At 35.7% G+C, this 13,130-nt stretch overlaps 1 protein-coding gene across 1 annotated transcript in view; it reads left to right on the top strand.

The window, feature by feature from the left end:
* The window catches only part of LOC129743827 (E3 ubiquitin-protein ligase SMURF2), a 117,739-nt gene that overhangs the window by 91,783 nt on the left and 12,826 nt on the right, over positions 1 to 13,130 (top strand). Inside the window, exon 4 of the mRNA XM_055736025.1 lies at positions 11,965 to 12,207. Coding sequence (XP_055592000.1) covers positions 11,965 to 12,207 — 243 coding nt within the window. The remainder of the gene's footprint in view (positions 1 to 11,964; positions 12,208 to 13,130) is intronic.

Genomic DNA, 13,130 nt, shown 5'->3' with positions numbered 1-13,130 from the left:
GCCTAGCGACGTATTTTTCAGTACAAATTATTCAATTTTCCCATACAAACCTCAAAGTTCAAATTTACTCATGTAAACGTTACATAAAAATTCTACAAAAAATCATGGATGAGTTTTGAACCAAAACGAAGCTTTTTAGACCCCAGGGTTTAAGAAATTCAAAAATGACCCCAAATCGACTCAGTCTAATGTAAAGTGTTCAACCACAAATCATACTGTACTCCAATAATGACCTTCCTTAAAAGTGGACTTAGCGGCATAAGATTCTATGCCGGAACGGTACTAACAAGTTTTTTCATCGCTGACATTGACCTCCCAGTTCAGCCGGATTGAAATCTGAAAGAAATCAAATAAAACATCTCCCATGTCCTATCACAAGAAAAAGCAGGATGGAAACAATCAGCAAGCATATTGTCGAATGATGTACCGAGCGCTTTGTGAGTATGTAAATCGGCATTAGAGAAAAAAATATTCCTTTTTCCACAAAATGTTTGCAGGAGAGTGAAGTGTTGTTTGGCCTTCATTATCCAGAACAAAAAACAAAAAACAATCATGATTTGAACTAGCTGTATTTCTGCAAAAATAATCACCAAAAATGGTTTTGGAAAACATTCAAGTATTATGCGAATGTTTAATGACGATTGATAAAAAGCACTTGCAGAGGTTACAATTATTACGAATGATCCCACTTTTATGAAGGATGCTTTTTTAATCAATTAACTTTTTGAAAAGTTAATTTCTTATACAAAATTTCATATCTTTTGCATACAGTAGTCGATCGGTATGAAATTTGAGCGTTGCTGAGTGCATTATTTAGCTTCATTTCAATGTTATTATTGTTCAAAGTAGTAAAGGAGGGCAAAGCTGATCGCTTCTCAAAATCTAATTATTTTAAAACGTTTCAGTTCATTTCATGAAATTGCAATGACTTAAATTTCATGTTACTAGGACCTATAAAGAAAATAGCTTGTTTCTGAGTAATTTAAGTCAAATTTAAAACTGGCTTCAGTTAACTCTGACGCGAATTAGAATTTCTAAGTAAATTTCACGTAAGATATATATTATTGAGTACAAATTCTACCACTGTGGATCGTTTCAATGCCATTGTAGCACCTCCCTGTTGTAGTGGTAGTTTGTCAAAACTGACTAAAGCTGAAGAAGTCCTTTATGGAATTTATGAAATTTATGGGAGAATATCTTGTTTCAGGCACTGTTTGTGTATTTCGAATTCCATGATTGTTCGTTACCTATCCAAGGTTTTTTCCGTATCAAAAAGTTCCTTGCCGAATTACTCAACTTTGTTGTAAATTTGTTCGACAAAAATGAATTCGAACTTGCCAAGGACCTCTCCCTGTTGCTTCACAGATTTTTTATCCGGGAAGCCGACATTCCTTCGTACTTCCAGATCCTATCGGCTTCCCTGAATTTTTGGCGACATCACGCTAGCGCCAACTGAGGGTTACGGGTTGGTGTTCAATCTCTAGTTTAAACACCTCTCACGCACACTCGCACAGTAGTGCAATTTACATTACCGTAAACAATATAAAATCAATCATGGTGTGAGTGAATGTGCGATGATGTGCTTTTACTTAAAGCTTAAAGCTGTAATGTTTGAGAAGAAAGCTGCAAATCTTAGATCTCATCTCGTAGAGCGGCAGCACCATAATCTTTGTGTTGGCGTCTCCATCGATTTGTTTGAGAGAACAACAGCCCGACTATCTTGATACTTAGAGATCTTTGGTACTTCTTAAGAACTTTTTTGTACCCGATCAATAGAAGCGATGTGTGCGTTCAGATATTGAGTCATTATAGCAAATTTATCAATTCTGCGTGTGAGAAGTTCGTAATGAAAAAAAAAGTTCGATTGTTAAGTTCATAAGGAAAAAAAGTTTGTTCCTTAACACTCTCCAGAAGAGCCAGGAAACTCACTTAACGTTCTGTGACTTAGGTTTTAATTAAAACAAATGTTATTTGATTTCGCAACACAAATTAATGACAACGGAAAATCTTTTGTGTGAGGTAAAAACCCTTATTAGAACTAATGACAGTGATTTATGAGACTTTTGCAGAATACATTGTGCTATAGGGGTTACTCTGTCTCTAAATGAGAAGCTACCATTCGAATCAGTTTTGACAGACACTACATTAGGTACTAATGTTTACATTTCTAAACTAAATCAACATCTGACGAATCAAGATGGTTAATCAACATATGTAATATAGCCCAATATGCACAATGCATTTTCTGTTACGTTGTTGTGTCCCCAACAAAGAATGCTTTCTACCATACCATATGTGTGCTCTCTAGAGCAGAGTATGTCTGTGAATCGCGATCGGTTGCATAATTCGCGTATTATGAATTATTCAATTATTTCATCATCACCAACATTTGTAGCAACAGCAACGCTAGGACTTTGGTAGAAGAAACAGACCCCAACAAAACATTACCAGGTGTGTTGTGCTGTTGCTGCTGCTGATGCTACTGCTGTAGGTAGATGTGTAACAGCTAATTCACCAAATTACTCACCGATGCGCAAAAGTTGGCCAAACGAGAAAAGACGTTTCGAACACCAGAAACCTGGTGTCGTCATCCGTGTGTAGCTGCAGCGCGCGATTTTGGAAAAGCGTCGTTCGAGACAAACCGCGGCTTCCAACTGATGTCGATACCATGTTATAGTGAAGTGGTGCTGCTACGTACGTTTGTGTCACCTCGTAAAAGCCATTATGGACCCGCGCCTGAATTGAGACCATTCACGAAATGTACCTATATCATCAGCGAGCGAATGGAGAAGACGACGCGTGGTAACAGATTTTCGCAAATGCAGCAAAATCCTCGCGCTTCACTATAAATAGTAGTAAACTTAATCCGACGACGATGACGACGATGAAGAAGAGTAGCTGCGGCGGCATTGTGTTTCGCGTTTCGGTCAATTTCCTCCCACTATGAAATGCAATAGCCGGCCCCCTGATTTGGACTAGGAGGTGGTTGGTTGACGGCTAGGAAGTCTAGGCAGCTGGGGACCCAGAAGGAGACCTACCGCACAGATTTATAATTTTTTGAAATGGTGCCGCCATCCACCGGGCGGTGGCGCATACGTACGCCTACAAACACACATACACCGCATGGCATTATTTTTGCCATTTAGTGGGTTGGTTTTTAGAGAGATAGTGGACAAGTGCAAAAAGTAGCTAGATATGTGGGAGGGGGTTTCACCTACAATACTTAGTGCACTACCTATTATGATGCGTGCAGTGATGTGTGTTTTCTAAAATGAAATGGCTGCGAAGACTGAATTTTAATGCATCCGCTGCTGCTGCTGTAGATTAGCAGCGATTCGAATTAACCGGTGCGCTTCTGGCCATCACAGCATTACATTGGGGTGGTTTTATATTGTCTTTTTCAAATTTATGATTAAAAGAAATGACTAGAATTTCCTGTTGATGAGTTTTGAGTTTTACTAAAATCATAACAATGTTATTATTATTATGGTGTGTTATAGACATTTTACCACTCCTGAGATATTCGTGTCTTTATAAAATTCATTAATACTATAATGTGCTATAATACTAAAAAATACCGCTACAACTAAGTAAAATTAAATTAAAATATTTTAGAAAATTTATGAGATTGTTTTACTTGTCTGCATCATTGTCCAAACTTCATAAATCGTCCCTGTTATGTTGTAATTTTTTCGGGCTTCTTCGTAACTTTTATAACTTGATGAGGATATGTTGAACTGTTCTTTTGACGCCACAAGATGAACATGTTGGTGGGCTGTTGCGTTCGAATAAATATGAATGCGTGAATCAAGTGTGCCCAATGTGCAACCTGGTTAGAACCCGTTTGAACAAAATTACGATCGACATATTTGGTTGGAAAAGGTTTGTTGATACGTAAATAGATAACATCTCGATTTCCACCTGGTTGTTGTCCATTTGTTCGAAATTTGTCGTCTTACTTCGAAGACTGTGTCCTAAGATGGTAATGGGATATCTAGAGGGCGAATAATACTAGCCTCATGCGCATGGAAGTCTGCCAAGTATTGCCAAGTATTCCTGCATGTCCTGGTATCCATGCGAATACAACATTTCGGATCTGGATCAAATCTTCGATTTCCTTAGACTATGGGTGTTTAGGACGCCCTCTGCAGCAAATCTGTGCCGAAAATACGCTGAAAACTGTACTGTATCAATGATGATATGTTTGGGAAAGCACTACTGGCATAATTTACTGTCATATTCTTTCTGCCACAGCCGAAGGATTTCAGATATAAGCAAATTCGTTTGCGCTGGGAGGATAATGCCAATTGAAAGCTTGTTAATGCCAGTCCGGCATAGGATCTTATACCGATAATTCCATCTCCAAGGAAATTCATTATTCGATTCGAATCTGATTTGTGGGTGTGCGTACGCTTCAGCCGAGAATTTGCTGCAACTATCCGGAAGTGAAAATTTCATTACATTTTCTCCATCAACTATAGCTACTTATGTTCCAATCGTTAGTCTTAGATCCATCGGTATGAATGATATTATAATCATGGTTGGTAAATATTTATTATTTACAAACGCTTTGAAATTCGGAACAACTTTGTTCCAGTATGTCTTAACTTTCAGACTTTATTGTTTGATTCTTTCATCTATTTGAGGTTCTTTAAAATTCCATGTCCATGAACCGTTGAAGTTTTGATATTGTAGATATTGTACAGCCAGTTGTGCCATGGCAAAATGTTGAAATTCTGGGATCATAATTATGTAATACTGTTTTTCCTTTACTTTAATTTCGGTTTACAAAAATATTGGAAAAGTACCCAGCCAACATGAAATCGTAATAGAAATCATCGTCAAACTCGTATATAGATGCAACTCATATCGGAATCGTAAATGTGTAAGCTTAACATTCGACCATATCGTATTTTCATCGTAGTAGATGTTTAAATCAAATAAAATACGATTTAAATACGATGTGTTAGATGAAGTCGTATTTAGAACGCTCGATGCGAAATGAAGTCTTATACAATCGCATAAGATTTTTTAAGCCGCTTTTTATAGGTACATAAATCACTCCTGTTACGCAATCATAATTGACTACAGATAGATTCGTAAAACATCTCACATAGGCGTCTTCTTTATGTCACTTTAAATAACGTCAGCTATCATCGCATAGAAGGGCAATTCAAAATCGTAATTTAGTACAGGAAGATAACACATAAACGTCGTTCATCAGGTCACTTTGAATTTAATGCCATGGAATCAGGTTCGTATAAACGAATACTTAGTATTCGTCTACATCACAAACAAAACTACATTGTATTTTGCGGATATGAAACGAAATAAGTGTGTTTGGAAAGTTGCGTTCTTGTGATCGTGCCTGCAATTTTGCTGCTGGATAGGAATTTTGTGTGGATTGAACGGATTAAATTTATCGAAAATGGTAAGTTTAGAAAAAAAAACAAAGTTGGGCTGAAACTTCAATGACATTTTTTTTAAATAACGTAACCTTTCTGTTCTCCTTGACCCCGGTATTAAAGATACGACGACATTTCGGCAGAAAGTGTCATCCAAAGCAGTCGAATAATCATTTCTGAAAGTGTCCCGAAGAGCAGCGGTCTATATAGAGCAGCCACACGTACAACACTTCTTTGGTAAGATTAGTAGTTGTTTTAGTTTTTGAAAATATGAAATTTTGAATTCCTTAGCAATTCTCTACGATTTGAATTTAAATATTTTTATTTATAATTAAATATTTAAACAAATTATTTGTTGCTATTGAACAGAGCTATGATAGCGAATGTGGTGCGCTGTCATAATTGAATAATTTTTTTTATCTTTTCTTCGTTCTTCCCTTTCTTCCATGGAATGCATTCCTTTTATTTACATAAAACAGACCTCGATTTCGTCGCTGTGGAAACTATCGACCAAAGTGCATCGAGTGCGTTCGCGAATACCGCTACGATTCAAATCCGTCGGTTCATGGCCTACCGGCTGCAATACCGCAAGCAGATGTGCCGCAAGCAGATTAGGAAGCAGCGCAAGAACCGCTTGATGATGGTTCGCGGTACCAAGGTCAAAGTCGATCAAGCTGCCAAGAAGTAAACCTAGATTGATGTGTTTAACCACCTTACACCAAATGACGAAATATATGGATAGTCTTCAGATTTCATAAATGTAAGTAAAATATTTAAAATACCTTCATAGTTCACACCATTTTTGAATATCTATTTTAGATAAAGATGTGCTAGAATCAACTGCGATGAGTGGTCGAACTCCGAGTGAATCGAGTGCAAAGGGAATCGACAATATAATAAAGCAACGAAAAGCACGTTACCTTGCAGTCTGCAAAATAAGATCCGGCAATCATTACTATTCTGCGATTACTTGACATTGCTTCACCCCGAAATGGTTTAGTTTAACAAGAAAATCCCGGCGAACGGGTTCCACACTGCTGGCTCAACAGAAAAACGAAACTGTTCGAAGAATGTCCGAATAGTTTTCAACTTCAGGATCTAACGGTAAGCATTTTGCGGTTTAGTCATTGATTGAAATTGCAATTTAATTTAATCCCTTTTCTCTCTCACCCTAGGATGTTGACAGCAATAACGTCCTTCCGGCTTAACTTCGGTGGTTGCAAAACGACTTGCTTTGAGCTGATCAACGACACCCTGAACTAGGCCTAGAAGTCGGGACCCAAGCACCGACACCGGAGCAGCACAAGGAACAATGCCAAGGTCGGACAAATCGTCAAGAAATAAATTGTTGTGTGTGCAGGGCTTCGGCGATTTATTTTCTACGATTGTTTTGTGGAGTTTTCAGCTTCGATTACACCGCTGCCATACACTGTCTTTAAGGTGAATGTTAGCAAATATTCAATGAAATAAAAATGAATAAATAATTAGATTCATTTGTATTTATTATTTTTCATCTAAGAATCGAAAAACTGCAGTAATTTGAAATTTTGGTGGGAATCGTATTTGAATCACAATACTACACATAACACGCTACATACAGAGGTTCGCGAAATCGTTTTAGGCTCCACATCGTACAAGACTACATCACACCTCGCATAAAGTGCCTCTTAAACAATCAATCGAATATCAAATTATTTCACATCGTACTAAAGTACAGAACACCTCCTATAGAATGTTGCTTAAGTAGTCAATCGATGTTCAAATCTGTGAACATCGTAAAAGACTGTAAAACACTTCGCATAAAGGGTGACTTAAATCGTCAATTTATCATCAGATCGCTTCAAGTCGTACAAGAGTAAAACACGCATCGCATAAAGTGTGATTGAAACTGTCAATCGTCCCATCATCGTAAATGTGAATGAATCGATTCCTTTAATGTAACGTACAACATGCCGCCAGTGCGAGATAAAGTACCAATGTATTTCGGACATCGTAGTTACATCATAAATGATGTTGTCGAAGTCGTAAATCATAAAATAACGAAAACATGTACGTATATCGCCTCCACTTTTGGTAGGTATATGCTTTTTTCTAACCGAATATACGATGATTATTGTCAACATAGATATACGTATATCTTTTGATATACCTACCAAATTGTTGGCTGGGTACTGCTTGGTTGCCTTCTGAATTTCAATTGCAGTGTGTTTACAATGTTTACTGCACACGAATATCGATTTATCTGTACTTAAATATTAAGAGCACCTGTATTCCGACCAAAGCAACAGCATCCGTGGTCCATTATACCAGTTTCAACTCAACTTTTTTAGAACCGGTATAAGGATTGCTCTAAAACTGATGAGATTTGGACCCAATTTTACGCAGTTCTGAGCCGTTTGACAGTTAATGGTGTTACCAGCTACTTAGACAAATGTTTTAAGATGATATTTATGAAATTAGAGCTTAACCAGGTGATCCAGTATTAGCGATTAAAAATACAGAATTTGAGAAGATTTTATTTCAAACCTCTCTACCATAGCGGACTGCAACCTTTTGAGTCTAAAGAGCCAAAAACTTCTTATTGTAGCTTTATTGTTTTTGTTTTGAATTAAAATTAATATAATGAACATAAGTTTTATGAAAATAATTTTAAAACCAGTTTTTTTTTTCTAGCTCTTGGATATTTCGTTTAACATTGTGTCCGATAACCATTGAGTACAAAGGTTCTCTCCTGGATCGTCAACTCTGAATACTTTGCATGATGTTAACCTTCCAAAGCCGTTCGCAAAATATCAGTTTCGGAGAAATTTGAGTTGTAGTTTGATTTTGTTCTCCTGGCTGTAAATGTTAACCGATTTTGATAATATTAGGTATATTCATTGTGTAGGCAATTTATTCTAATTACTCAACATTCTAAAACAAAGTCGATATGTATTACCAGGTTATCAGAAACTGTTTCAGAAAGTTAAAAATCCGAAAAATCAATTTTATTTTTAAAATACTCATAACTTTTTACAGCTTTTCTGTATTGAAGTGTTTTATTGATGTTTGAAATTGCAAGAGTCCACCGACAATGTATAGACATAGTGGAGTCCAATGAAAGTTTTGACCGCTATCTTAGATCTTCCGGTAGAAAAAAAATCTTACTTTAAAAAAACGACATCCAATTTTGGCTTCGTTTGGCTGTATTTCATTTCCCAATAAACCGATTTTCAAAACTCAAATTTTAGCTTTTTGTAGTTAATTTGATCATTATTTTCATAGAACATACTTGGTCTGTCAAAATTCGCAGTTCTTCAGTATATTCGAATGATGATAAAGAAGTTTGAAATGTGCGCTTCGGGTCATATTGACCCGAACAGCTTTGGAAGTTTAAAGTGAAAATTTGAACATATTTACATAAGCAGAATATTTATAATTTCTTCGGCAAAGAAAAGCTTTTAAACTAACAAAGAAAGGAAAAAAATGTCTAAAAATCATCGGGCTTTTTATGTCATTTCCCTAGAACTAGCTAATCCTTTCCAAAATCCACAAGTATGAGGTTAAATTCAACTGAAACTTATGTAGCCAAAAAATTAAATTTTCAAAAATTATACCCTTGACAACTAGTTACATATGTCATTTAAAATTTAAAACTTTCAAAATTCATTACATCAAGCGAACGTGTCTTAAGATTTTTGTGCATCTGGAAAATTAAAAAATCTAATTTTATGTCACATGTACTTCTTCAGAATTGTGCGTCCAATTGAATGAAGAATGAAATTCAATACAGTAGATAATCATCAATGCTTGCTAAAGCTTTGATTACCGTAAAAATATAAGATTTGACCAGTAAAAATCTGTAATAATGTGATTTTGTAGCCTTCATTCAAAAGTCATAGTTTGGAAGCCGAAATTCATAAAAATAAATCAGCAGTGATTAACTCTTTATTCAAAATTTGTGTGCTCTTTGGTTCACCTATCGCGTGAGTTTTCATTACGTCATATGAAACATCTTAAAAATTCACGGAAAATGCTGCAAAAGTTATCAAAACAACTTTGAAATTTGGATTTCAAATATAGAATCTGTTGTTCAGACTTCAAATATTCTAAATGAAAAAAAAAGTTGCGACTAGATCTTAAGATTGGATGTAGGCATCACACTTGAAATTACTCAAAGGTTAACTTCTTGATTACAATTATTTAGCCTGTGATTAAGTTTTCAAACAGATGTTCAGACTTATCAAACTTTAATTTTTATTATCAATTCTTAGTATTGGATGTATCTTTCATGTATTTCATGTATCTTTCCCTTTCTAATCCGTTATTTATTGAACAAGCTTTCTAGATTTTTTTTTTTGAAAGTTTCCAGGTCGGGTAGATACAGGCATAAGGTATCTAAATTTTTGACTCAAAACCGGGTAATATTCAGGCAAATCAAGCCTAAATTTAGGTATTTTCCATAAAAAGGCAAGAGAAAAGCTGAAAAATAAACACACGAAAAATGATTTTTACCAAGGCACATCATCGGCGTACTAATCTGATCTCACAATTCCTGAAAATGCCTACAAATTTATTTCGCTACAAGTTGAAAATTTGGAATTTCGTAAAAATAATGAATAATCCGGGAGAAAATCGAGTCATTTTCCTCGATATCTGGGCAATCGGACCGGACCAGTCATTTCCTAATTTCTTCTTCGAAAATCCGGGATAGCTCGGTAAAAACCTTGCAATCTGGAATACTTATGAGGTATCTGAATTCAGATACATTAAAATTATTTTTTTCAATTAAAATAAAGGATAGGATTGAAGTGGTTTTTCACATTTTTTTTGTTGTTATTCGTCAAAGTTTTAAAGATTTATCGAAATGGTTGAGTAATTCAAATACGATTTCGGAAATTTCAACTGGAAATTTTTCATATAAGGCAAAAAAGTGGCTGCGAGTGCTTAAAATATAAAATTAGATGAGAGTTACGTCGTTTAATAACAAAACAGAGGCTATCTAAAAACAGTTCGATTGATTCAAAAATATACACGCGTTTTCTAAATTAATAATTTGATTTGAGTTTTGTAGTTTGACAGTTATTCTTTACATTTACGGTAAATGATAAATTCACTCTTGATATCTAAAAAGCAAAAAATGTAAAATTAGGCTGAACAATATCCATTTTTGACATTTGGTCCTTTCAGCTTGTTCCTACACCGGAAGTTATTTTAAAGTTTTCTTCTTGACCTACGAAAATCCGTGTGCCAGGTCACAAGTCTCAATTATCGGTTAAGTACGATTTTTTAAATATTTTATTCAAAAACATACAGCTAACGAGCCGCATACCGATCGCGAGCTGAAGGTTGCCGATCTATGTTCTACGTTTTGTTGATTTATGCTGTTTTTCTCATTTTTTTCAACTTAAGATGCGACAACCCATGACAAATTGATATTTTCAGTCACCCTTTTTTTTATTCCTTTATTCCAATATGTTTTGAAATCCTAAAAACAACTTTGAAATTATTTTACTTGCCCCTACTTGCCTGGAAAAAAGAACAAGCGAGAAATTCAGCTTTTTCTGTTTGGAATATATTTTTGAATTGTGACCACAATTTTCAGCATAAACGAAAATCGTTTGATGGAATGTGTTCAAGGTTGTTAGAATAAATCGTAGGATATGAAATTTTCAAAATATGGTCATTGGTAAGGTCGGGAGAATCTATTTATTTGTTATGGTACTGTAATGCGAGCATATTCGAGAATTTTTTTTAATTTTTTTTTAAAGATTTTAATGACAAAATTCAATGTGTTTGTTTATGAAAAAAACGGGTTGAAGTTCGTAGAATGAAGTTTTTAAATCTTCTACAAAGTTCAAATATGGCGAAGTTGCTATTGAACGCCCCTGTTTGAACTCATTTAAAACTTTCAAGTTTACAAAAGAATACAACAGAGATTTTTTACGAACTATTGAGTTGTACAAAAAGACTTGCAGCCCTTTGAAAGCTACTTGGTGTTGAAAAAATAAAAAATACGTAAAAAGTAGATTTTGTTCATATCAACTTTAAAGTTCCAACGAAGAACAGAACGAATAGAAACAGAAACAAAAAAAAAAAAGGATTTTATAGCTTGTTTCGAGTATTGGCCGAACTTGATTAAGAATGAAGTTCCATGGACCTTGAAATAGCATTTTGAACAGGAAAGAAGTTCCACCAAACTTTTTTAGAGCTCTATGTCAACTTATGAGTTCGTCACTTGAGCGATATGCAAACTTTTGGTTCCTTGGTATTTGAATCGGTTTAAAAATTACAAAATTTGTTTTTTGATTGGTTCAAATTCCGCCCGATCGGTTCTTAAATATGTAACTTATCACTTTTAATCAATTTGATTGTAATTGAGAAGTAAAATATTTTCTTTAACAATTCCTTTTTTTCCATGAAATCCAGAATTTCAAAAATCATTACTAAAAGCCAAATTCTCATTTATATATTCTTTTGGAAAAAAATACGTATTAGGTATTACCACATGAAATGTCATACCTGAAAAAAATGTATTAAAAAATCATTAACCAATATTTCCTTTCTCTGCATCCCACAGGTCTCCCGGATCCGTTCGCCAAAATCCGGGTCGATGGCACTGCCCAGGAGTACAAGACGGAGATCTGCAAGGCCTCGCTGGAACCGAAGTGGAACACCCACTACGACCTGTACCTGGGCAAGACCGACAGCATCACGATCTCGATCTGGAACCAGCGCAAGGTCCAGAAACGGCAGGGCTCCGGCTTTCTCGGGTGCGTCCGGATCGTGGCCAGCACGATCCAGCGGCTCAAAGATACCGGCTGTAAGTATTGGTCTCGATATGTTTCTTGTCTATTTTGATTTAATTGAACAGAACACACCTAGACCGCTTGACGACGACTGGTTTATTCCCGCATTAGTAGTCTGACCGAAACCAATACTTTTCGATTTTACCTTCTGTTGGACACAATGTACCGAGCTACGTACGCTAAGCTAAGAGTCAGGCCGTTTTTTTGCGCTTAAAATGCGTCTCTCGTTTGAGATTTCAATGAATGACTAAAGTCGAGGTGTTTCTGCTGTTTTTGTTGCTTCTTGCCAAGCCGTGGCGGTGCAACTTGTTCATGAGAACTGAACGAAGCGCCGCCGCCGTTGTTGATCATCATCAAATATCTGTGGCACTGATGAGCTGGTTTACAAATTAGTTTGCAAAACATCTCATGGCTGATGGATATGCACAGATACCTATATCGCAAGGCAGAGGTTTGAGGAGAGGATTTGAAAGTAATGATTTTAAAATTCACACGTTGAGTCGACGCGACCTTGAGCAGTTGGTTAGTTGGTGTTTGCTTTGAGTTATGACTTGAGCGTTTGTTAGCTATCAGGTCGCGGCACTTCGAAATGTCTCTCGGGTTCTCGATAGCTATCGAAGAACATACCTTTTTGAAACAGAAAGCATGTTTTCAGTAATTCTATCATGAGTTATAATAATATTGCTAGATTTATTCAATGAGAAAAATATTCGAAGGGACCGTTCTTCACATGCTGGGATTTAAATACATACTAAAGTCAGGCCATAACTTCAGACTTCACTAACGTCAATTAAACCTTCATCTTTATTTCAATGTTTACTTCTTTGTTTTTTTTTGCAAGGCATGTAATTTTTTTTAAGTAACGCTTGTTTAGTAGATAATAGTTCAATTATTTTTGTGAATTATATTTCAAGGCGGCAATACTCTTGATAGAGCA

The sequence above is a fragment of the Uranotaenia lowii genome, chromosome 2 (genome assembly GCF_029784155.1).
Source record: "Uranotaenia lowii strain MFRU-FL chromosome 2, ASM2978415v1, whole genome shotgun sequence".
NCBI classification, from domain to species: domain Eukaryota; kingdom Metazoa; phylum Arthropoda; class Insecta; order Diptera; family Culicidae; genus Uranotaenia; species Uranotaenia lowii.
Note: the sequence above shows the minus strand (reverse complement) of the source record. Positions and strands in the feature narration are given on the sequence as shown.